Source organism: Vicugna pacos, chromosome 5 (genome assembly GCF_048564905.1).
Source record: "Vicugna pacos chromosome 5, VicPac4, whole genome shotgun sequence".
Lineage (NCBI taxonomy): Eukaryota > Metazoa > Chordata > Mammalia > Artiodactyla > Camelidae > Vicugna > Vicugna pacos.
In genome coordinates this window covers 63,412,298-63,438,463 of record NC_132991.1, presented here as the reverse complement: position 1 = coordinate 63,438,463, position 26,166 = coordinate 63,412,298, and the positions used below count along the sequence as shown (strand labels likewise).

The following is a 26,166-nucleotide window of genomic DNA, read 5'->3' as shown; positions in this document are numbered from 1 at the left end:
AACACAGCATGCTTTTTTCCCAGCACTATTCTCATGCTGGTCATGCCCATAAAATGCCCTTGTACACCATCTTTCTGCCTAGAAAACCCCTACTCATTCTTTATGACTTCAATCAAGATCTGTCCCCCTCCTTAGACTTATTTTATTGTCACTTTTAGCTTGTTTATTATCATTATCTCTTTATGTGTCCATCTCTCCCACTAGATTCTGAGTGGATTGAGACTAGAAATTATCATTGTATCTTGGATAGCTAATGTAGTCTCTGTTTTGTAGGTATGCAATTAATATTTATTGAATGAATTAGTTTACTAGTTAGCAAATAAATATAAGTGACTCATCCTTTTGTAAGACAGTATATAATTCAATACATTTTATGCATTTATAACTAGCTCAAATATTTTACATGAAATCAATAACCTAAACATTCTATAAATATATTATTCAGGGAAAATTTAATTTTATCAGTGAAAAATGATGAATGTTCATTATGACTAAGGAATCTGCTTTAAATGCACTATCAATATTTTTTTAATTTCATCATATTCACTTATTCTTTCAATAAATATTTATTGAGTACCTCCTATATGCTAGGCACTGTTCAGAGCGCTGGAGAAACAGCAGGGAATTAAACAAAATCCAAGCCCTAAAGGAAATTTTTGTAAAATCCGTATGTGTGAAGTAAACAACTTTAAAATGGAATTTAAAATAATAGTTGTTTAAGTAGATCTCTCTAAGCTACTAGTAAGTATATTTAGAATGGCTTCACATCATCGTGAAAACAGGCTTTCAGTGCAGGCAAGAAAGAACGTGTAATATGGAAATGTTGATTCTATGAATGTTTATACCTTCTGGTTTTTCTCAGGACCTTTCTAGACCACCCACTGCGCAGCTGTTTGAATGATAAAGAGCATTTTCTCCAGCTGCAGAGTTTCTGCTCGTGTGCAGAGATAGCATTGGGTGACCCATTAAAGGGGGCTCTAGAAGAGGAATTAGCATCCCAGAGTTTATACATTCAGCCAACTCAAGAGGACATACCGACATAAGAGTTGGCCATAGGGACTGCCGGTATTCAGTTCTAAAGGATAATTAGATTTAGTTGGTGTTATTTGGGAAATGTAAAATATGCTCAATTAATCAACAATTACGTGTTGATGTTCGAGGAAAAATGCATAGGAGATCCTGTCTTTAAGAAAGATGCAATCTAGTTGGGGGATATCAAATACAATAAAATGATGGCAGTAACTGTCAGTGAGTGCTAAGTGTCGCATTGACAAAGCAGATGTCAGAGGCCAGGATGTCAATATAAGAGAGCTCACTTCCTGCTGCAGTGTTCACTGGAGCTTTATCGGTGTCAAGATTACTTAGAAGAAATATGGAAAAGGACAATCTCAGAAACTAATAAGATATGATCAAATTGAGGTCAATTGAGATTTAGCACCCTGCAATTCTGGGGACAAATCTGATATATTTTGCACACTGTTAATTCCCTGCTTTTTGGATCTAATGCCACATGTAATACCATGCAAACTTCCCCACATCCACTTCAAGGGAAGAGGGAGGTTACTTTCCCCTTAACTTCAGACCTGTCCATCTAGCTGTTTACTCAGTATGTCTAGTTGAATGTCTAACAGGCATCTCAAACTTAACATGTCTAAACCAGGCTCCTGATACCCCCAAAACTTTCCTCCTTCATCCTGCCCATCTTTATCTATGGAAAAGCCTAAAGTCTTCGATATCTCTTTCTCCTACACTCCACCTCTACTCAATTAGCAAATTCTGTAAACTGTATCTTCAAAATGTAGGCAGAAGCTACCGCTTCTCATTTTGCCCTCTGCTAATATGTAATCATCTTTCACCTACATGATATAATAGCTTCCTAAATAGTCTCTCTTTCCACGCTTACTCTTTCTCAAACTATTCTCAATAATCTGAGTGATCCTATCCAAACATACATCCAGTCATGTCATTCGACTTCTCAAAACCCTCTGCTGGCTTCCCATGTTATTCGGTAATTACTGAAGTTCTTACTATGGCCTGTAATATTTGGAATTTGATAACTTCTCAGATCTTTTTTTTTTTTTCTTCCTACTCTTCTGTCATTCACTTGACTCCAGGTTCACAGTCTCTTGGCTATTTCTTGACACACAAGATATACTTAGGACCTTTGCACTTGCTGATCCCTTTGCACAAAATGCTTTTTCTGGAAATATCTACCTGGCAGCTCCTTCATTTCATTCAGATACTTGCTCAAAAGTCACCGCACAAGAAGGCCTTCCCTGGCCATCCTGTCTAAAACATCAGCACCCTGCCTGACCCTTCCCTGTACCTGCTCTGCTTCTCCCCTCACACTGTGGGGCAGGGATTTTTGTACGTTTTGTTCATTGTTGTATCCCAGAACCTAGAACAGGACCAGGTACACAGTTGGTGGCCTATAAATATTTGTGGAATGAATGTTGAACGAATTTGATCAAATGCTTTATGGGCTTTTCTAATACTTCCAGTAGGAGTCTTGGGTGCTTTTCCATCATAGGTACTGCTATGGTGCCAGGATCTCAGTCTATAGTGTACAGAAGGATCCCCTCTGTCTCAATGTGGAGATTTCTTTGGGGGTTTCATCCAGTCTTTCCATTAAAGCTTCCTTTGATACTGAGCTCCATTGATTCACCATTTGAGGAATCAATTTCTTTCTAGCTCTTATCCTTCTAGATCAGTGGTTTTCAATCATGGCTACGCATGAGAGTCACCAGGGGGAACTTAGGAAAACCTCACAGTGATTCTAATTTAATCAATCTGGGTAGGGGAGAAAGCGAGACCTGGGCCTCCTAGGTTTTAAAAGCTCCCCAGGTGATTATAATATACAACCCAGGGTTGCAAATCACCACCCTAAGTGAATTCCTGGATCTCAGTTGTGTTCATTAATCTGCAATCATATTCTAAGCTTCCATCTCTACGTTGTTTTGAGAGGCTGCGTTGTTTAAAATGTAACCTCAGACGGTCATGTATTTGTACTTATACAATAAATATAAGTTGCATTTTAGACATCTCAGCCACTCAAGATGAGGTAATGATGAAGCAGAGAATGTACTCCCTGGGAGAGACCTTCAACTGTAGATAAATTGAAGGAGTATGGGTTGTAAAGTCAGTGCAATTCAGCAAGTAATTATCGAGCACCTATTGTGCACCCAGCTTCTAATGCTGTATTTAGCATTGTGATGGTGACAGGGGCTGTGGAGGAGGGAGGATGCTGGATACCTCTCTGCCCTCAGAGAATTAGCGATTGTTGAGAAGGCAGCATTACAAAAGGATACACTAAGAAGAGTCTAAATAATGTTTCCAATTCCATGAAATGCAAGAACAAGAGATGGACTGCATAATAGAAAGTCAAAATAGCCAGCCTCCAAGGATACTGCCTTATGAGGGGAAAAGGGGACAATTAAATCATTAAGAGGAATAATAATAATAACCATGGGTAAAAAGATCTGCCAAGACCCTTGAAACAGAAAGTACTCAATCACTGCTAACACACAACAATGATTAGTGTGTTTCATGCTCTGCTCAAAGCTGCATTCTTATTATTAATTTTGCCTAAAGCAGACCACTGTGATTTCCATAGTAATTATGAAGATGACTTAGGGCCATTGGTTTACCCTAGAAACACTCATCTGAGTGAGGAAAGGTCTTGAAGATCAGACTTCTTTAAAAATAATCTGGTGAATGATGTTAATTGTTGCATTGCCTGGTCCCTTCAGCCAGTTCTTGGACATAGATCTTCTCTTCTCCCAGGAATCTGACCTCACGTTCCGACTGGCCAGTGGGCTCGTTATATGGCAGCCCATGTGGGAGCACAGACAGCCCGAAGTCTCTGGCTTCACAGCCCTGGTGAAGCCCATCAGGAACATCATTACAGGTGTGTGACTCAGACACCCAGTGGGTCGGTCTCAACAGACTCCCTCATATTCAGGAGTGAGGGTGATGGGTGATTTGCTCTTCAGAAACCAAGAGGAAGAAAATTTCTCCAGGGAGTTATCTAGGTGCCCAAGGTACAGGGCTCATTTACATGATGAGAAACTCCAAACCAGGAGCACATGCTGTTGAGTTGTGTGACATTGGGTAAAACATTTAAACTTCCTGAGCCTCTGTTTCCTCATCTGTGAAATGGGAATTATAGTATTACAAGTATATCAAGGTTGTTATGAGGAATAAATGAGTTAATATACGTAAAACTGCTTAGAAAGATGCTAGGTGCATAGTAAGTGAATAAGTGGTAGCTATAATTATCATTATGTCATCATTATGGTAAATGGAATAGCAACTCTTTAACAATCTTGCCATAGTGTGTTTTGGCTGTCAAAGCATTTCACTGCAGGAATTGCCTATGAAATAACCCTACTGTTGAACTGTAGAAAGAGTACAACATTATAGCCTGAAAAGTCAGAAAAGCCTGGAAGTTTCCTGCTTCACTCCAGCTCTATCTCTTACTATGTATGTAACCTAACCTCTCTGTTTCTATTTATTTAAAATGTAGTTGATACCACCTTGAAGTGATCCCCCCTTCATAGTGAGGGATAAATAAGAAAATGAATAAGGTGCCCACTTTATAGTGAGTGCTTAATTCCATCTTTATTCCCAGCCCAACTTTAGCATCGAAAACAAAATCTATAAAGAGAGAAATCATGTGAGAAGTCTACAGAAACATATATGTAGTTTGTTTACTTTGTAAGTTTTCTCTGCAGACAGTGGAGGATTATGCATGTAAAAGAGCTTTCTTTGTAAGGGGAACGAAACCATAAACAGGTTCTTGCATACTCTTATTTCCCCCTATAACTTAATACAAACTTGCAAGGTACATAGTATGTTAAGGAATTTTGTAAAGTGAAGAGTGATAATATGCTTATAGTGACAAATCATTCTTATGATAGCAATTTAAAAGGAAGATGAAATTTTTCACATGGTAAAACTAGATAATCTCACAATTTACCCATATATAATCCATTAACTATTGAAGTAAATTATAAATTCAAGAGCAACAGTCTGTCATAGGTTGAAATATCAAGGAACTAAATAAGTAAAGATGTCATAGCCACAAACGGTCTGCTTCAGAATCTGTGGCTGGAATAAGGTTAATTTCACTGGATTAAAACAATCTGAAAGTGAAGACAGATGTACCAGGTTAAAAAACTGAAAACAATATAAATAAGACAGAAGAAAATAAAATCTGCTACAGTAAAACAAAACTATTACAGAAAAAGCCGTATCTTGATGTTAATTAAAGAAATTTAATTTAAAAAATTTTTTAAAGTCCTATCACTTTCTATAAATGGAGAGGTGAGCTTAAAGTTAGATCTCTCTCTCTGATTAAGACGTAAATAATCATTTAACACATGAATAAAAATTAAGGAATCATGTCCATCCAGGGAAGCACTCAGGCTATTCACTTCACCCTCCCTCTGCTTCTCAGTAATATTCACAGTGGGTTCCTTTTCCTCTGCCCAATGCCTGTGGACTTGAAATGGTGCCCAAAATCTGAGGGGGAGTTAAACTCAGTTTAGTATGGTCAGAAGGAAAACAGTGAACATAGGTGACGTGCACTTGGTCTCTCATTTTGTGACTCGGTAAATCACTTTCCCTCTCAGCACCAGTTTACTCCAGTTCAAATGGGACATTGTCATTTTTGCTTCCCATTGTCCCTGACCAGATGTGATTAATTTGAATCTTACTCCAGGGGCAGCTTTATGCGGTCAATAAAGCACAGAGCCTGGAGCCTGGTATCCTGGGCTGGAAACTTCATGAAAGGGGCAGTGACCTTGGGCAAGTTAAATTCCCTGTGCTTTAGTGTCTTTATCTGTAATATGGGTGTAATAGTATACCATAAGTTATTATAGGGTTATTATAAGTATTAAATGAGTTGACATTTTAAAAACAGAACAGGACTTGACAGATATTAGGGACTATGTAGATGTTAACTTTTATAATCTTTAGTACTGCCAATTTTTTAGCAACCTATTGAGTTGGACTGAATAGGTAAAGAAATCTATATTGATAACCTAGAAATGCTAAGATTTCTGAATTGGTTATTTGATTTCTCTTACAACATACACTATTAAATGTCTTCCTTCAAGGTTTTAGCGCTCTATTGAGATGGGTTTTTTATTTGAAAATAAAATGAACTTATAAAATAAATTTATATATAACATATCATCTTATAAAATCTTTGCAGCTAAGAGAAGCTCGCCTATCAACAGCCAGAACCAGACCTGTGAATCACCAAATCAAGACCCAAGACACCGAGAGGTGAGTTTAATGTAGTTGAGAGAAGAAAGGAGATGGTCATTCCTTGGACATAGTATAATGTCATGGGTAAGACATGACTAGTGCTTTATCTCAATGGCTAGCATGTAACACTCAATAAATGATAGCTATCATTATTTGATAGCTATTCCACATTAAATTATCATCTTGTTTCAATTATTGACTCTCCTAATATTTTCTAGGCAACCCTAATATAGGTACAATAGTGCTATTGCAAGTGGGGAGGAGGGAGTAGAAAGGAGGCTTAAGATGCAGTCCTACCCCTTAAGGAATCTAAAGTTTAATGAGGAATCAAGACTAATCCACATAAAGCCAAGGATGCATAATAAAACAGAACATAATTTACTGTAAATTCATCATGCACTCTTTGATTCAGAAAAGAAAGAAATGAAGGCCAGGGTAGTTCAAAGCCACACAGAAATGTATACTGTCATTAACTTAACACATCGCTAGATGACCTGCTTTCACTTCCAGTTCAAAACGTGCAAAATACAATTTGCTGCTTTCCATCAAAATTGTATCCTCTTTCTAACTCATGCATTACTGCCAGGAGTATCATCATCCTTTTTACCCTCAAAACTAGAAATTTTGGAATCCTAATATATTTCTCTTATTTATGGAGCAATCGCTAAGTACAGACACTGTGATTTATATGCTGTATTTCATCTATTCTAAGATGAATATTTTTTTTTCACTTTTAACGTTTGAAGTCTAGTGTATTTCATGACCTTCGGCCTCTTTCAATCTCTCTACTTTTCATATGATTGTCATTCTTGTGCAGCATAAATTCGATCATTTTCGGCATCTAAGGTTGCATAATCAGGGTCAGTGGCTTAGAAGAATATGTCAAAGGGAACAGTGAAAGACTCTTTAAAGAAATAACACTATTTGATTAGATTTACTCCTAGGTATTTTATTACTTTGGGTGTTATTTTAAAGGGGATTGTTTCTTTACTTTCTTTTTCTGTTGATTCATCATTAGTGTAAAGAAATGCCAGTGATTTTTGAACGTTAATCTTGCAACCTGCTATCTTGCTGAATTCTTTGATCAGCTCTAGTAGTTTTTGTGCGGAACTTTAAGGGTTTTCTATATACAGTAACATGTCATCAGCATATAGTGACACTTTTACCTCTTCTTTTCCAATTTGGATCCCTTTGATTTCTCTCTCTTGTCTGATTGCTGTGGCTAAACCTTCCAAGACTATGTTGAATAGGAGTGGTGATAGTGGGCAGCCTTACCTTGTGGGACCCCTATTATGTGTAGGTTGGCATGTTTTATATTATCCCACAGGTCCCTGATATTGTTTTCATTGGCTTTTATTTGTTTTCCTGTCAGCTATTCTGATTGGGTGACTTCTGTTGTCCTGTCTTCTAAGTCACTATTCATTCCTCTGCATTATCTAGCCTACTTTTTACAGCCTTTTGCTCAGCTCTTATTTCAGAAAATGAGTTTTCCAATTTCAACTGGCTCCTCTTTATAGTTTCAGTTTCCTTTTTGACATACTTTCTGTCTCTATTCACAATCTCTTTTAGTTCCTTCAGTACTTTGATCACTCCTTTTTTGAAATCATGATCTAGTAGACTATCATGGTCTCTTTCATGATGGTTCTTTAAGGGGATTTCTCTTGTTCTTTAATTGGCAGTGGTTCCTCTGCTTCTTCATTTCAGTTACATCTCTCTGGCACTATGGATTATGGAGTATCAGTTATCTACTGTGGTCCTGAAGGGGTTTGTTTATTTACTTATCTAAAGAGGATGCAAAAATAAAACTAAAAAAAAAGAAATTTAAAAGAAGAAAAAAAATTTGAAAACAGAGTATAAACAATAACAGAAGAACAAAATGAAGAGAAATTAAAACCAAATTGAGACAAATTTTTTCAATTAATAAAATGTTTTAAAAGAAAAATTTTAAAGGGATTAAAAAATAAAAAATAAAAATTAAGAGAAAATTAAAAACTAAAAAAGAAAAAAATTAAAGAAAAAAGTGAATGTGTTCCCATGGAGACTGTGCACTCAATAATTTTGTCAAGAGGTCCTTCTGAAGTGTGGGTGGTTGCCAACTCTTCCTTCCATGCCTTTGTTGTCCCTTTGGTTGGGGGTGTGGCTGGTGGTGTGGTGGCCAGAGCCTGCCCTGGCTATTGAGCAGAGACTCTTTCTCGTCCTGTGGTTGTCGCCGCTCCTGCCCTTGCCCTGCTTCGCAAACCCCGCTCGCTGGTTCCAGAGGCCCTTGGGCCGCACCCGCGGTCTGTGCCAGTAGGCCAGCGGGTCGCGCCTCCTCCCAAAGCTGCATCTCAGCGCCGGGCGCGGTAGGTGGGGGGGCCGCTCCCCGGTCAGCGCCGCTCCCTGCGCCTGCGTAGGGCCCCTGCGCAGTAGGCAGCCTCCGAGAAAATGGCTGCACCAACCTTTGCCCCCGCTGTGTGCCAGAACTCCGCTCCTTGTTCTTTTGTCTTAGAGGCGCGAGTTCAGAGGCACAGGGCAGAACGGTCCTCTCTGCCTGGGGCTGTCAACAAGCCTCAGTCCCGTCTGTGAGGTTGCGGAGCCCCCAGGTAAGGATTCAGGCTTTGACCCCCCTCTGCCTGGGAACCGCGCACAGGCGAGTATGGCGGCCGTGGCTGCGCCCCGCCCCTCTCCCCTGAGAACGCGCCCGTAATGGCGCAGCGGGTCTGTGGAGACAAAGGCCATGGCGCCCCTCCCCCCTGCGCCCCTCAGCATTGTAGCTTTGCTTTTTGTGTGTGTGTCTTATGGGGGACCCGGACTGTTCTGCTCCGTGTCCCCTCCCAGTCACGGCGCACAGCACCCTGCAGTCCCCCGGGGTTGCCTCTGTACAGCCGGCCTGAGTCCTCCGCCTGGCTCAGGCAGCCTGTCCCTCCGCCTGGCTCAGGCAGCCTGTCCCGTCCCCCACCTGCCGGCTCGCGTCTAGGGCTGGGGGTCGTGGGGACCCTTTGAGCCCATTTATCTTAGTTCTGATGGTCAAGGGCTATTCCATACAGAACCGAGCCTCGGAGGTTCCCCTCCATCCCACTGAGCTCTCCATTGGAGAGGGGGAGACCCAGAGATCGAGCGCTGTTCCTCTTTGCCTCTCTGTCCCTTTGGGACCGGTCCTGCACTATTTTCCTTTTTCTTCCTTTTTTCCTTGTCTTCTACCAGATTTGTGGCTTATATTGTCTTTTGAAGTAGGTGATATTCTGTCAAAGTTCAGCAGGTGTTCTGATTGGCTAGGTGGGTCTGTGGATGTCCCTCTTGATGTATTTGTGGGAGAGGGTGGGCTATGAGCGTCCTTCTACTCTGCCATCTTGTGCCTTCTGTGAGCAATACTTTTATTTTACAGGAAATTGTAAGGGCTAAAATGCTATGATTGGTCTTTGAGGGTCTTTATCCTTTAGCAAAGAATTTTATCTGTAATACTAATGGAAAATATCTCACGTTACCTGGGCAGAATTACAGTTACCAGCTAAATGTAATTAAAATAAGCTACTCTAAGAAATAGGCTGAATTTGTGCTTCTAAATAAAGGTCATTGTACCCAATTGCAAAAAATGTTTTTCATCCCCTCTTCTGATGAGTGATGGAAAATCCTGCACCTTGCACTTTCATTCTGATGTTTTGGCTTTGATTTAATTAGCTCTGTCTAACTCGGCACTTGTCTTCTGCCTCATGTCTCTCTTCAGGTCGCCTCAGTACTGGCGTATCTTTGCTGAATTGCCTGTAACTCTTCTGTAGATACTCGAGATGCACATGAAAAAGAAAAGAATCAAGGACAAAATGAAATACAGTACATGAAAGAGCTTAGCCTAGTGCTTAGAATGACACAGGTTCTTTCTAGAAGCCTGTTTTCAATCCCTTTTCGATGAAGCCAGATCCCTTTGTCTATGACATATTTTACTATGCTGCAAAATTTTTTTAAATTTAGAAAACAATGTATGTAATATGATAGATAACTCTAGAGGATATGCCTGAAGGGAAAAAAAAAAAACTTAATCTGCTGTCTCCACCTCCAAAAGGGGCTTCAGGTGGTCTGTGAAACATTCCAGTCGGATTCCATCTCACCCAAGGCCACCATGTCAGGCTGCCACCGAGGAAACTCCTTTGATGGAAGTCTGTCCTCCCAAACTTCCCAGGAAAGAGGACCATCACATTCCAGGTGTGTGATTGCGATGTTAGGGACAGAAATGTATTCCCAGTTCCCAAAAGTTAAATATGCATTTCTAGCTACTTGTGTAGCCTCTCTTCCTTAAAATGTGAAAGTACACGGTGTATGTAGACATACTCTTGGTCAAAGTATCATTAGATTAATAATTCCAGAAATGAGCTATGAATAGCTCTCAGTTAAGCATACTTGGATGGAAGTGGGAAGACATGTCTGATTTAATGAGATGTCTGAATTAGATAATATTTTAAATATTTAAATGCAGAAACTCAAATGATGCTGCAGGGATGTGAAAGGATCTGCTTTGATATATAAAAATACGTTATACCAGCCAATCCTTGTATTAAAAAAATGGGTGCTTCTAAATTACTCATAGCGAATTCAGAAGCCTATTCTTTGTAAACGTTCCAAGGCTGCCTGACTTAGTTGGTACACAGTGAATTTGCTTACCAGTGCTTTCCCTAGGGGCAAACTCCACCTCAGAGGGGAGACACCCTGACACCATTTGTATAGCCCTGTTTTCAAGTGAAGTTTCTGTCTAGTGGGTAGTATTTTAAAAGCAGGTATTTTAAAAATGCTCTTTACATATCATAAAATTCACCCATATTAAGTGTACAATTTAGCAATTTTTAACAAATTTACAAAATTATGCAACTACCACCACAGTCCAATTTAGAACATTTCTATCACCCGAAAACATCCCTGTGCCCATTTCAGTCACTCCTGTTCCCACACCCTGATCCAGGTGATCACTTAATATGCTTTGTGTCTCTATAGTTGCATTTCTGGACAGTTCAAGTAAATGGAATCATGCCATATGTGGTCTTTGGCATCTGGCTTCTTTCCTTTAGCATAATGTTTTAGAGACTCATCTGTATCATAGCATGCACAAGTAGCTCATTCCTTTTTATTGCTGAACAGTGTTCTGTTGCATGGCTGTATCACATTTTGTTAATCCGTTCGTCAGTTGTTGGATGTTTGGGTTGTTTCTACTTTTTTGTTTATTATGAATAATGCTGTTATGGACATTCCCATACAAGTTTTTGGATGGATGGATGTTTTTAATTGCTGGATTGTATGGTACATTTATGTTTAATTTTTAAGAGCTGCCAAACTGTTTTCCATTATGGCTGCACCATTTTGCATTTCTACTGGAAATGTGTGAGAGTCCATTTTTCTCTGTATCCTTGGCAGAACTTGTTATTGTCTCTTTATTACAGCCACTATAGCGGGTATGATGTGGGATCTCATAGTGGTTTTAATTTGCATTTTCCTAATGACAAACGATGCTAAGTGTACTTTCATGTCCTTATTAGCTATTTAAATATCTTCTTGTGAAATATCTATTCAGATTTTTGCCCGAGGTTTAAATGGGTTGTTTGTCTTCTTATTACTGAATTGCAAGAGTTTTTAAATATATATTCTGGGTATGTCTTTATCTCTCCCTGCCCCCCAAGCCTAAAAAAGATTCACAGATATTCCCTCTTAGTATTAGCTTGCTTGCTTTTTCATTTGGTAGTTTTAAAATGATGTAACGCCTTCTGGCACCAGGACCACTACATGGCTACATGGGTGTAGTTTGTTTTTTTTTTAAGATTTCTTAGAATTATTGAAAGTTTAGAGCTAAATGAATATAATTGCTTTTTAACCAAAATACTACTCTGTTGTGCTTTAAAAAAATAACATGTAAAAAGTTTATTTTTGTATCTTTATTTTGGACTTTAAAACCAAGCAACCCAGTTGAATGATCTTTTGCTGTTTGGGAATATGAAATTTTGATGGCAACTTTACTTGTATAAGCAGGGATTGTTTGTATTTATCCACATGATTTACTGTGTTGGGTCAGTGATGATGCATGCTTAAAATTGTATCATTTTCTTTTTCTTTTCGAGGGGGAGGTAATGAGATTTATTTATCTGTTTGTTTACTTATTTATTTATTTTCATTGAGGTCCTGGAGATTGAACCCAGGACCTTGTGCATGCTAAGCAGGCACTCTACTACTGAGCTATACCCTCCCCACAAAATCATATCCTTTTTAATGTGAAAGGAAGTGTAACCAATCCAACTCCTGTCTCCTTGCTGACACACTAATCATTTTAACTATGTGAACACTTTCAGCAATGAAGAAATTAGTACTCTCAGATGAAACTCATTTCATTCTTAGATAGCTCTATTTAATGGCATATCCTTTTTATATTTGACCAAATTTTGCTTTTCTATAATTTCTGTCTATTGTTCTTGTGTTAGTTTTCTACTGCTATGTAACAAATTACAACAAACTTAGTGGCTGAAAGCAACACACATTTACTATTTCACAATTTCTGTATATCAGAAGTTCAGGCACAATTTAGCTGGACTGTGCCTCAGGGTCTTGCCAGACTGAATTTCAGATGTCAGGAAGGACTACAGTCTCATCACAGGCTGGACCAGGGAGAGATCCACTTACAAGCTTTTTCAGGCTGTTGGCACAATTTCTCCCTGTGGGTGTAGGACCGAGGCCTCTGTTTCCTTGCTAGCTGTTGTTTGGGGGCTGCTCTCAGTTCCTAGGGGCCACCCACAATTCATGGCTGTGTGGTCCTGACCACAGGCTGCCTCACGTGGCGGCTTCCTTCTTCAGAACCAGCAAGGGAGAGAACCCCTCTCTAATTCCAGTCCGCTGATACATTTATAATATAACATAATCACAGGAGTGACATCTCATCATCTTTGTCATGTAAAATAACCTAATCACAGGAATGGCATCCCACCACTTTTGTCCTAAACTGCAGGTTATAAGAAAGTCACAGGTCCAGAGGGGGAGGGTATATAGCTCAGTGGCAGAGTGCATGCTTAGCATGTCCGAGGTCCTGGGTTCAATCCCCAGTAAGTCCATTAAAAATAAATTAAATAATAAGTAAATAAACCTAATTGCCTAGCCTCTCCAACAAAAAAAGAAAGTCCCGGGTCCTGCCCACACTCAAAAGAAGATTATAAACGTTGCGACCGCCATCAGGTAGGAAGCAGGAATGGATCCCCTAAGTGCACTCACCACAATCCTTTGAGTACGTACAGAATCTTCTCATATTACTGTCCGCTTATTCAAAGGGAGCCACCATAATGACCCCTCCACACACTAAGGCACCCATTTTATTTGGTGACAATCACTAACAGAGTTATCAAGGGTATAACTTAATCATATTTGAGGAAAAGATAGTTCCTTATGACACAGACACAGACTAATAAGGACTACCTTTTTGGAGACATCTTTACATTCATAGAATTTTCTAGAATCTTTACATTCATAGTATTTTCTAAATTTTCATTTATTCATGTCTGTATCTTTTAAGGGTATTCAGACACTAGGGTTGTATCTATATCCAAAGTTCTTGTCCTCGAAGAGCTCACTTTCTAAAAAGATAGACAAAAGAGAGTAAATGCATAAATAAATGAAATTATTTTCAGGTTACTCTAAGGCCATGAAGGCAAAAGCAATGCAAAGGGGTGGGATGTGGGCCCTTTTTCATAGAGACCTGAGTAATATGAAGGATGTAGCCTTACGAGGACCTGCGGAGAGCAATCCAGGCAGATGGAACAAGTCTAAAGGCCCCAAGGTGGGAATTAGTCCAGTATATTTTGGGAACAGCAAGAAGGACAGTGTCATATGGGGCCAGTGGTAAGCAGGGGGGTAATAATATAATCATCATTTTACATATGATAATTATTATGACTATATATGTACATTTTCTCATGTTAATTATTGAGTATTCCTCATATTCCTTCTTTACTAATTCTGTTCTACACAAATTCTAAGGAGTTTAATATAAGTGGTTTCTTAACGCAAATACTACGCTTCTGCTTGACTTTAAAAAATTGTGAAAAACAATATTAGGGTGAAATATTGAGGTCATAAAATACCCAGGAACTTGTATTTCTTACAAAATTTTTCTTAACTATAGTAAGCATTGGAAATTTTCACATATAAATAGCAAATGATCTTTTATTCCTCTGACAAAATTCAGTGTTAATGGCTTTATTCTGATTTGCACTCAAAGACAAAGCCAGCTATAGCGTTCAGTGTTCCTTTGTGGAAGGACATTGTTTTTCCATTCTCTGATGTGACCACACTCAATCATCTATGTATATATGCATTCATTGAGACATATATGCACACAATCACCCATAGCACACATACATCTACATGTTTGAATTAGGTGTGAGTTAGTAGCACTTCAGAAAAATGAATTCTGTATTCTCTGCCTAGCTACAGTGGCTGGTTGCCATGGAAATGATGCACAAGGTAGGCCTTTCAGAAATGCTAATGTTAATATGTCTTCATTGGAGAAGTTCATGTATTAATCAGAAATAAAGAGAAATTTAATAACAAAACAATGCAAATATCCTAGGAAAAAAAGGTGTCTGCTTATACCAAAGAAATCCAATTCGCCATCTCTTTTGCCCTAACCTTGACTGAACTGAACATTACTCTTCCCTGAAGTCTGCAACCAGTGAACAGGTAGCTAGTTTCTTTAAATTGATGTCAGATTTCATCTTTAATTACCATATGCATAGACTTAATTTCTGCTTCGTTAAATACTCCATAGGGTCAGGACTGATTTCCACAGTTTTCTGCCTCCACAGAGAAGTCTGTTACTCCCTTCCAAAGTGTTTTTCTGCTTCAGATGCTTTCTACGAGCATCTCCCAACCCTAATTAATAATAACTTGATTTCCTTAAAGCCATAGTTGCTTGGAAAATGTACTAAAGGAATTCTTACCCCTTTTTGATAGTCTTTGTCATAATGTATTCTATGCATATTAAAGAAGTGTATGTAAATTATAGAAAAAAATTAAAGGCATAAAGTATTTTTAAAAAATCGAAAGTCATGAGCTAATCAGGTTGACATAAACATTAATTTTTTGTATATATACTTCTCTTCATTATATTTACATACACCATTTATAAAATATAAATCTCTTAGGAATTTTGGTTGGAATTTATGATATTGTGATTTAAAATAAGAAATATATAGTATACTTGGTCTTTGTCCCCATTTCTGGCACAAACTTCCTATAATGTTTAGCGTTTCCTAAGTGATGAGAGCAACAAAGGTGTCTTTTGTTATGTTAATGAGGTGACTTTTGGCCAGCATCTAAGGTTGCCTGGAGAACAAACCATTTGCCTAGAGGGTTGGAAATTTCAACCCCACCCCAGACCTCCCTGGAGAGAAGAGGGACTGAGGTTGAATTAGTTGCCGTGGGCAGTGATTTAATCAATCATGCCTGTGTAATGAAGCCTCTATAAAACCCCAAGAGTGTTCTGGGAGCTTCCAGGCTGGTGAATGCATTGAGGTGCTGGGATAGTGTTCAGCCTGGAGAGGACATGGAAGCTTCATTCTCTTTCCCTAGACCTTGCCCTTTGTATCTCCTCTGTTTGACTGTTCCTGAGTCATATCCTTTTATAATAAACTGGTAATCTAGTGAGTACATGGGTTTTCTGAGTTTTGTTAGCCTCTTTAGCTAGTGAATCAAACCCAACTGGGGGTCATGGGAACCTCTGATTTGTAGCCAGACATTCAGAAATATATGTAACAACCTGAACTTGCAACTGGCAGCTGGAGTCCTAGGAATGGGGTTTGTGAGAACCTCCAATTTGTAACCAATGAGTCAGAAGCCCTGGTGACAACCTGGACTTGTGACCTGTGTCTGGAGTGGGGGAAGTCTTGTCTCTAAACCCTTAACTTGTAAAATCTGATACTGTCTCTGGGGAGGAAGTGTTAGAATTGAGTAGGAAATGCAGTTGGTGTCCAGAGATTGTTGGTGGTATGAAAAATACTCCCTCCCCACCTCCACACATTGAAACTGGGTGCAGAACGCAAAAGAGAATTCATTAAACTTATGGATTATTTGGGGGAGAGTAGAAATCTTTATAACATTGAATATTCCAATAATTATAGTTTGTCTCTTTGTTTAATTAAGATTTTTTTTAATGTTCTGCAGTATTATTTATAGTGGTTTCCAAGTGCCTTCAACTTCTTGTATTACCATTCTGTTTTAGCATGGGAGTTGATGTTCTAGGTTAACTTGTTTAGTGTCTGCAATCTTTCCTAGCACTCCTTGATACTGATTATTTTTTCCAAGTGTTTGTAAACTATAATATAAGACAATGTTCAAATTTATGTTGAGTATTAGGTATTCCCCACTTAAACTGTCACCAGTTGATGTTAAATTCACCTTTCTTTCCACTACTTTTTGGAGTTGATGTTTATCTTCAGCTTGTTTGGTCAAATATTCTTTAGATTTGAACATACTAATAAGTTACATTGTCAATTTTATTTCCCATCATTTTACTCCCCAACCCGTGGCATTTTACATATTTGTTGTTATTTTGAATAGGCCATTTTCATTTACATTTTCAAAATATTTATTGCTTGTATGTACAAAAGCCTTTGATTTCACTGTATTTTGATTATGTTTCTGAAATTTATCAATTTATTCAAATAAATGAAGACAGTCAATAAGCAGGTAAACTAAGTAGAATATAATTTCAAGTCATGCCACGTTCTGTGAAGAAAATGAGAACAAGGTGAAGAGATGGATAGTGGGAGAATGAAGCCTTTCTACACAATGGTTAGGAAAGGCCTCTAAGGGGATGACATTGAAACAGAGCCAGATAAAGCCTAGGGCATGAGGATAGAAATTTCCACACAGAGAAGAACTCTGAAGCTGGCAAAAACTTAATGTATTCAAGGGTAGTAAGAAGGGCATAACTACCGGATGTCTGGATGGGTCCAATCAGGAGGGAGAAACCACACAGGAATCTGAACAGGGCAAGTTTAATATAGTGAATTATTAAGTATAACCCAGGACTGGGGTATTGGAGTAATGATGGACCAGCTAGTAAGAAGTAAAAGGAATTCTAAAAAATACAGAAACAGTAGATATCATGGAGCAAGCACCAACTTTGAAGCTTGGACACAACACCCAAGGAAGAACCCCCTCTCCCCAGGGTTGAGATTCAGATCCTGTTAGAGACAAAAAAGTCACGTCTCATGAAGGGCAGAAAGGTCACTGTGATGCTGTATCAGGAGAACTTGCTGGAAATCTACCTTCTAGAATTTGTCAGAAATTCACCCTCTAGGGTGCTAGGGAAAGCTCTTCATGGGGAGGTGTCTTGGTAGAGGCACCTGGCTACAAAACTTCCTAAAATGGGGTGTGCCAAGGGAGCTGTTGACTACAGGGTGCTGCTGGCCACTGTGAACGCTAGGAACTGGGCACAGGAGAAGCTGTGAGTGCAGCAGGAGCCTGGTGCTAGAAAAAACACCCACGCTGCAGAAGCTGCATACTGGGGAAGCCATGTGCATGGCAGGACCTCAGCACTGGACAAACATGAACACTATTGGAACTGGTACTGGAGAAGCTGCACACATTGCGTGGACATGTCAAGAAAGTGCACTAGATCCAGGAAACAAAATACTTTCCTCTTGCAGTACGTCTCCCATTCTCTCTACTGACCAAGCTGAACACTGTGCCAACTGTCAATGGAAAAACATTTAAAGGTCCCAAATCCCTTTTCACAGAGTAAGCAAAAAAGATGAATTTGGAACTAAGAGGCAAAAATAAATAACTGGCACAGCAGTGCAAGCATGGCAGAGAATGAGATTGGAGGGGGAGACAAGCCAAATCATGCAGGCCATGTTGGCCGCTGTAGGGAGCTTGCATTTCATTCTAAGGGTGATTAAAAAATCTACTGGAAGGTTTGAGCAAAGGAATAGAGAGATGAGAGAAGCACCAATGAGACCATAAGGAAGTAATTGCAAAAGCCTAAAGAGAGATGCTGGGGTCTGTGGAGCTAATGCAAAGTGGTTAGAAGGAGAATCTATGGGACTTTCTGATGGATAGAAAGTTGCCATGCAATTGATGTCCGAAGCGTATTCTAACTCCCTGAAAGAGGGGTAAACTCTAGGATTACATATACAGGAACTTCACTGATTGCAGAAAGCTTCTCTTCATATGACTGCTCATTTATTTAAATAATTAGTAACATAGCATCTTATATGGTTGAAATTTAACTTACACTTAATTTGCTACTTCAATTAAAATATTCAAGAATATTAGACTACAGGGAAGCACTGACTGTCAAAACCATCGTGTACATAGGCAATTGCCTCTCAACACATTAGGCAGTACTAATAAGAGTAGAAAAAGTGAGGGGCAACACGTGCTTTGGTGGAGGGGGAGTGAAGAGCCTATGAAAATGATTCACGGGACCTGGTCCAGGTTTGTATATCTGAACTTTTTACTGAGCCCACAGTAAGAAATATATTTGACTCATGACTCATGGCAAGTATGTAAAATGTAACAGAAATAACACTAACCATCCAAATCCTTATTCCATTTATTGCATTTTGGTAGTTTTTATTCTAGTTAACATTTTAATCATAGTCATATCCTTTGGAATTAATTTCCTGAACCAATAATGAGTCATAACCTTCAGTTCAAAAAATATGAGTCTGGGAAGCTAAGGAAAACCTCTCCTCACTCTCAGTGGCTGCATTTAAAAATTTCTTTCTTTCTTTCTTTTGCTGAAGCCCTTCATGTGTGGGTGGCACCATTTGATTGTTGATAGAATAATATAAAAATTTATTTTTTGCATCATTTAACTCAGGAAGAAACTGTGCTTGTGGTTAATTTTAGATTTTAGATTTAAGTTTCCCTCTTAGATTCCAGAAGTTCTAAGTTTATAATTTGTCATTTATTGTCTGTCATTCTCACTTGACCATATATTCCTCAAGGTGAGGAAGTTTAAATTTATATATTTTCATATCTCCTAAAATACCTAAGATGGTGTAAGATACCTAATATGCTGAGTAATTGCCTAAAACTAATTTATAGTAATTTTAAATTGAGCACTGAATAATGAATATATTATGTATTTAAATTGAGTAATAGAATTCCAGAATTTTGAGATTTTTTTGGGGGGGAGGAATGAATTAGGAGTCTCATGTTAACATAAACATACTACTATACATAAAACAGATAAACAAGAAGGACCTACTGTATAGCACAGGGAACTATATTCAATATCATATGTACCTACAATGGAAAGGAATCTGAAAAGGAAAACATATATATATGTATATGTATAACTGAATCACTTTGCTGTACACCTGAAACTAACACAACATTGTAAATCACCTATACTGCAAAAAATTTTTAAAACTATATATGACTTTAGAATTTTCAAAATGATTTCATTTTCCTTATAGTATAACTTTTGTTTGCTTAGTACTTTGTAGTTTCCTTGGCCCTTTTACATAATATTATGAAATTGAAATTAAAATGTCCTAGTGATGTACACAAATATTATTTCCATTTCTATCAAGGAGCAGGTCAACCTGATAGCTTAGTATAAAAGAAACATCGTGATCTGAACCTCATCTATTTCTATGACTCATCATTGTCCATCACACAAATTACTCACCAACTATACCAATGGAATTATTCTCCCCCTCTCACTTAAAACATACAATTTTTTAAAAACTCCATGCCTTTGTAGGCATTGTTCCCACTCACTGAAATGCTGATCCACCCTCCTGCCCCATCCTCAACTTTGCCTGGATAATTGCTACCTATCTTTCAATTCTTTCCCATGTCTCCTCTGCCAGAGAGTGTCTAGCAAAAGTGAAATGAGTGAGACCAGTTAGAAGGATGGTAAAGTAAACCAAGTAAGAGAGAAGTGAATGAATAAATGAACAAATGAGGAAAGCAGAGCTCTAAGCGTTGCTGCGCCGCCCCACGGAATCTGTGACTGTCAATATAATCATGTTCTTTCTGCCATTGGGAACAGGGCATCTCCCGTGATACCTCCATGCCAAAGGTCCCGCTACGCCACCTACTTTGACGTTGCTGTTCTTCGCTGCCTACTGCAGCCCCACTGGTCTGAGGAAGGCACTCAGTGGTCACTGATGTACTATCTACAAAGGCTGAGACACATGTTGGAAGAGAAGCCAGAAAAGCCCCCAGAGCCAGATGTTCCTGTCTTGCCCAGACCTAGGAGTAGCTCGATGGTGGCAGCAACTCCCTCGCTAGTGAACACACACAAAACCCAAGTAAGAGATGCTCAGTCCATCATCATTTGAACCCACAACTTTGACCATAACAGATTCTTTTTTTCTTCTCTGTATCCAGCTCTTCTTTATCCCAGTGATGACTCTTTGATTGGTGGGTTACTTTCATACTATTATCCTTTCTTTCCATCTTTTACTCCTGGACCCTTAGCATTTAATTGACCATTCAGAGAAGTGCTGTCTAAATGCCTCTTGCATACACTAATCTAAAGTAAGCCTCTGCTGATCCAGAAAATGGAAAATGGGTTTTCTGGCTAATCAAAGTACTAGTTAATAGAGAGTTCTCACATATAACTGTCAAGTACCAATATTATAAAATGCATGACACTAGCATTCTGCTGAACGTGATTCAACTTCCTTTTTGAAGCTCAAAATTTTCCAGTGCCTCAGGGTCATCATTAGCAATATTGTTTTTTGATATATAGATTACCATGCATTCTTTAGATGTTTGGAGGAATAAACTGAATGTGTGCATATGTGATAACATCCTCCAGAAAATCACTTTTTGATAAATGAAAGTCCTGTTACCAGCTTGAACATTTGTTCTTCTTCACTTCCTCATGAATACCACATGTTGAATATGCAGAGAAAAATATGATTTTGTGTGTGTTCCAGTTGTTTGGGTTTACTTAAATGTGAATTGGCTGTGCCTGGAAAAAGTCTGCATGTTCTGAAAATAAAGAGAAGGAATCTCAGAATGAAAAGGAAGTATGCTCTGTTTTAGTAATAGATGATTCTGCACAAGGTGAATATCTCCTTTGGAGAATCATTAAATGGAAAAACATTTTTTTAAATAAAAACTGAAGAGATACCTACTCCCTCCTGATTTTCTTAGCTTTCCTAAATCTGGAACTTTGTGGTCTCACTGTTGAAAAGTCCAAATAAAAGTTGCAATTAATATGAAATACACCTCCTCAGTAGTAGCTTTTGGGTTCTGAAAGTTTGGACACACCAGTTAAATACTTCATAGATATCAAAACAGTAGGCATATCCCTATTAAAAATATGAGATCTCAATAAGAAAAGTATTTAGATATAAAGCCCCAAGTCCTTGATCATGAATCTACCTTTGTTGTCTGTTAAGGATCTCACTATGAAGTGTAATGAAGAGGAAAAATCTCTCAGCCCCGAGGCCTTTTCCAAGGTTTCGTTGACCAATCTGCGTAGGCCTGCAGTCCCAGATCTTTCTTCAGACCTTGGCATGAACATTTTTAAGAAGGTGAGTAGAACCACTTACGTTCTTTGACGTGCTAGTAATTGAAAAAACAAAACAAAGCAGTGGGGCATGAGATGCTTCTGATCGTGCTTCAGAGTGGGGTGGGATGAGAAAGAGATCCCGGAAGAGGTCTGCTCCCAATTACAACACTGGCTTGCAGTATGACCTTGTGCAGATGTTTAAATGAGGGCTTAACATTCTACACGTTATACAGAGTTGTTACAGAGCTCAGCCCTGATGATATGTGTAAAATGCTTTTAGTAATGAGATAATGGAGATGGTTGTGGTAGCAGTGATGGTAACTTACATTTGTATAATTCATCTCGTTTTACCAAGCCCTTTATAGAAATAATTCTTATTTAATCCAACGAGATTTTTATTCTTCACCATTTGGACCTAAGAAACTGTGTCTTACTGAAGTTCTTAGAGTGATGGGATCATCATGGAGCATTTATTCTTGAAGTCATCTCTGTTTGAAAGACAACAAGCAAACCAAGCTTTGTTAATAAAGTAGTAACTCTTTATAACTGACCACTAGGTTTACTCCTGTCACTTCTTTTTGTGAGTGACAATGTAGGTTTCCATTCAACAAACATTTATTGAGCATTCATAAGGGGCTAGAACACTAAAGGTAGGAAATTAAAAGGTGTAGTCTTCATGCAAATAAAACTGAGGTGGGAATCAGTTGATCAGGGTTCAAATTCCAGCCCTGCCACTTTCTACCCATGTGATACTGGCCAAATGATATAATTTTCTTCATCTATAAATGAGTGCATAATACACTTAATCTTGAAAGGTTAAGAGATTAAGTGAGATAATATATGTAAAGTCTTTACTGTGCCTGGCACTTGGCAAGTACTCAATAAAAGTTATTATTCTTAAAAAAAAAAAAGGAAGGAAGAAAAGAAATGAAACTGAACCTTGGAAACTTTAGGTAGTTTTCAAAAGGTTGAGTCCAAACTCAAAACTAAACCCTCTAACTAGATAGTCCATGTTCTAAGACTCCACATTTCACCTGTCCTTTTTATAAATAATTAGAGCTGATCAAATAGAAAATGACATGTGTAGAATAATATATATGTGGTAGCCTATTTTTCTCTTTTCAAAATGACTGGTTAATGTCAGTGAAGAACACAGAATTATGACCCCATCTATGAGCTCGGAGTGTTGCTACCTTTGTTGATGATGCAGTAATGGGCAATGGCTATAGTTCTTCTAAAAACGTCAATCAGTAGGGGTAAAAGAGGCTTTCAGTACTGACTGCACATGAGAATCTCTGCAGAACCTTCAAAAATTCAGGTGCCCAAGTCTGACCCCAGACCCATTAAGTCAGAATTGCTAAAGGTTAGGCCCAGACATTGATATATTATAAAATCTTTCCAAGCAATTTCTAAACTGTTAGTTATACTGGATTTGAACTTATTTAACTGGTCGGAGTAATAGATTTGTACCAATGCATGCTCTGTATCTTCTTTGCCTCCCCTTATGAACAGAGGCACACATTGGTTTTTGTCTGACTGAAACAATGGATCTTAGTCTTGAAAAAATGGAACAGAGAAAGATTGGCTGGTCCAAGCAGTGACTTTGGAATTCTAGACTCTAACCTAGGGGCTCTCATGTTTTACCATGCATCAGAATCACCTTCAGGGCTTGTTAAAACACACATTGCTGGGCCTCCCCCTTCTGAATTTCTGATCCAGTGTGGCTGGGGTTGAATCTGAGAATCTGCATCTCTGACGATTTCCCAGGCACTGCTGCTGCTGGTCCAGGGACCACACTTTGAGAATCACTCCTCAAACCCAATCCAGCAGAAAAAGCCAGGAAATACATTAGCTTTTGCTCAGTTTCTTTCATTCTTTTGACACACTGTGGAAATTGGATGATATTTGGTGACTTTCTGGCTCTCCCTCTCCTGGAACGTTTCCTGTATTTTACTCCAGATCATGGAGCCCTTTGGGAAGCAAACTGTAACCTTGCCTCTGCCCTGTGCCCGACCCCTCATCTCTCATCCTTGTAGTTCAAGAGCCGCAAAGAAGACAGAGAGAGAAAAGGCTCCATCCCGTTCCACCACACGGGGAAGAGGCGGCCCCGCAGAATGGGAGTGCCATTCCTGCTCCACGAGGACCACCTGGATGTGTCCCCCACCCGCAGCACATTCTCCTTTGGAAGTTTCTCTGGGCTCGGAGAAGACAGGCGAGGCATCGAAAAAGGAGGCTGGCAAACCACCATTTTAGGTGACCACCAGGACCTCCCAAAATAGGGCAGAGCTTCAGTGACCTGTTTGGAACTCTGGATCTAGATCTCCCGGGGAAATCTGGATCTTTCTTAAACAGTTTAGTCAAGAAGTTTGGGCCCACATGTAGGCTCCCCAGACCCAAAATTATGCTATCTCTTTCATAGCAAAAGAAATGCAGATAATTGAATTATGTAAGAATCCTGTGTAATTAGACAGGTCATGGACCTATTTCTTGGATCATTCTAGATGTGGAAACATGGCCTCAGAGGGTTCTGTGCATTAACTTTCATTGTGAATCCAAGGGCAGACTTTTCTAACTTAGATCTTAAAAAAGGAAGATGTAAAGAAAAGAAAAAGGAGCTTTTTTTTTCTTTCTTTCTGGATGTCACATTAAGAAGGCCAGCTTGAAGTCAAGAGCTGACAGCTGGCCAGGGCCTAACAGATGGTTTCTGACATTTGGCTTAGATTAGGGCTGACCTTATCACAGGCAGCTTCATCCATCATCTTGACCCAGAACATTCCCAAGGCGAGTTCAATTCCCGCTAGTCGGCTGTACCTCACGCGCTTCCTGACATCCCCTCACTCTCATGGCTGTCCTTTGGACTGACAAGACCTCGTCAGAGCATCTTTCAGATTTTCAAACCCTCTTGTGGTGCTCTTGTCCATCTCAGGGAAATTCACCCGGCGGGGCAGTTCGGACGCGGCCACTGAGATGGAGAGCCTGAGCGCCAGGCACTCCCACTCTCATCACACGCTGGTGAGTGACCTGCCAGACCACTCCAACAGCCACGGAGAAAACACCGTCAAGGAAGGTGGGTCGGAGGCGGCCCTGGCAGGCGGGAGTTCAGGTTCCTTTTCCTGTTTCCTGTTTTTACTCCATGTTCCATTTTCATTGTAACCTGGCTCCTGTGCTTTTTGAAAACTCCATCTGTGTATTATGTTGCTTTGTAATCTCCTTGTGAGCCATTCTTAAGATTTCCTTAGTAGCAAGAGCTGTTGGATAGCACACTATGAACACCGTACCTCTTAGAGAGAAAGCCAGGGCAAGCCATTCATAATTGTTTTTGTTTTAATGGAGGTACTGGGGATTGAACCCAGGACTTCATGCTGCTAAGCATGCACTCTACCATGGGGCTATCCCCATATTTGTTTTCAAAAGAGCATAGACCTACAGGGCTAGGAGCGACTTAGAGGACCTCTATGACATCCCTCTGAAGGGCTTGTCCACCTTCGGTGGGAGGAAAATCTCTGCCGTCCAAGATCACCGATCTCCTTTTCAGACAGCTGATCTTTGGTGCTTTATGTGGAGCAAACGTGTTTCTGGATGGAATCCAAGATGGGTTCTTACTCTGTGCTCTTAACCTATGAGCATGAATTTAGTCCCTCTTTTCCCTGGATTGTATTTCAAGTATTTGATAACATCTGTTAGTTACCACCACAAATTTATGTTCCATTACTCTTAAGCAAAGGAGAAAAAGAACCTTTCTTGTTTGCTGTTGCCTAAACATACTAAATAAAACCAAATATTTTAGCAGTTACAAACTTGTGAGGAAATACTTCAGCTAAACTAGTTTAACTATATCAGTAGGGTCTATCATCTAACAGTGGGTAAAATGCACCTGTTAGACAAAAAATGTTAGCCTGTGTCTTAAGGAAGTTGGTTAAGTATTCATGTTTTCTATAACTGTCATTATTTATCATGTATTACATGATTTAACACCTTAATCATTTCCATCAAAGTTGAGAATAGCTCTGAGACTATCAGTCAAATATCTGTTAATGCTACAGTGGTGATTTGGTCATGATTTAAATGATAGTATAACTGTCTGACATGATGTCTTAGGTTAATATGGGGAAAACCAAGACATTGCTTTCCTTTTTTAGTACGATCCCAGATCTCCACCATCACAGTTGCAACCTTCAATACCACATTGGCGTCATTCAACGTAGGCTATGCAGACTTTTTCAGTGAGCATATGAGGAAGCTCTGCAACCAGGTGCCTATCCCGGAGATGCCACACGAACCCCTGGCATGTGCAAACCTGCCTCGAAGCCTCACAGACTCCTGCATAAACTACAGCTACTTGGAAGACACAGAACACATTGATGGGACCAATAACTTTGTCCACAAGAATGGCATGCTCGATCTTTCTG

The 26,166-nt window shown here is 39.2% G+C and overlaps 1 protein-coding gene across 12 annotated transcripts in view; it reads left to right on the top strand.

The window, feature by feature from the left end:
* UNC80 (unc-80 homolog, NALCN channel complex subunit) overlaps positions 1 to 26,166 on the top strand; it is a 190,352-nt gene that overhangs the window by 9,255 nt on the left and 154,931 nt on the right. For 8 of the 12 annotated variants that reach the window (XM_072961359.1, XM_072961355.1, XM_072961354.1 and 5 more), the window contains exons 1-7: positions 8,777 to 8,855; positions 10,310 to 10,449; positions 20,282 to 20,543; positions 21,645 to 21,779; positions 23,794 to 24,010; positions 24,684 to 24,824; positions 25,897 to 26,165. In XM_072961359.1, coding sequence (XP_072817460.1) covers positions 10,367 to 10,449; positions 20,282 to 20,543; positions 21,645 to 21,779; positions 23,794 to 24,010; positions 24,684 to 24,824; positions 25,897 to 26,165 — 1,107 coding nt within the window. In that variant the 5' untranslated portion in view covers positions 8,777 to 8,855; positions 10,310 to 10,366. Of the gene's footprint in view, positions 1 to 3,783; positions 3,908 to 6,217; positions 6,292 to 8,776; positions 8,856 to 10,309; positions 10,450 to 20,281; positions 20,544 to 21,644; positions 21,780 to 23,793; positions 24,011 to 24,683; positions 24,825 to 25,896; position 26,166 lie in introns of those variants that run through there. The other 4 variants (XM_072961364.1, XM_072961363.1, XM_072961360.1 and 1 more) reach the window with 3 other exon arrangements.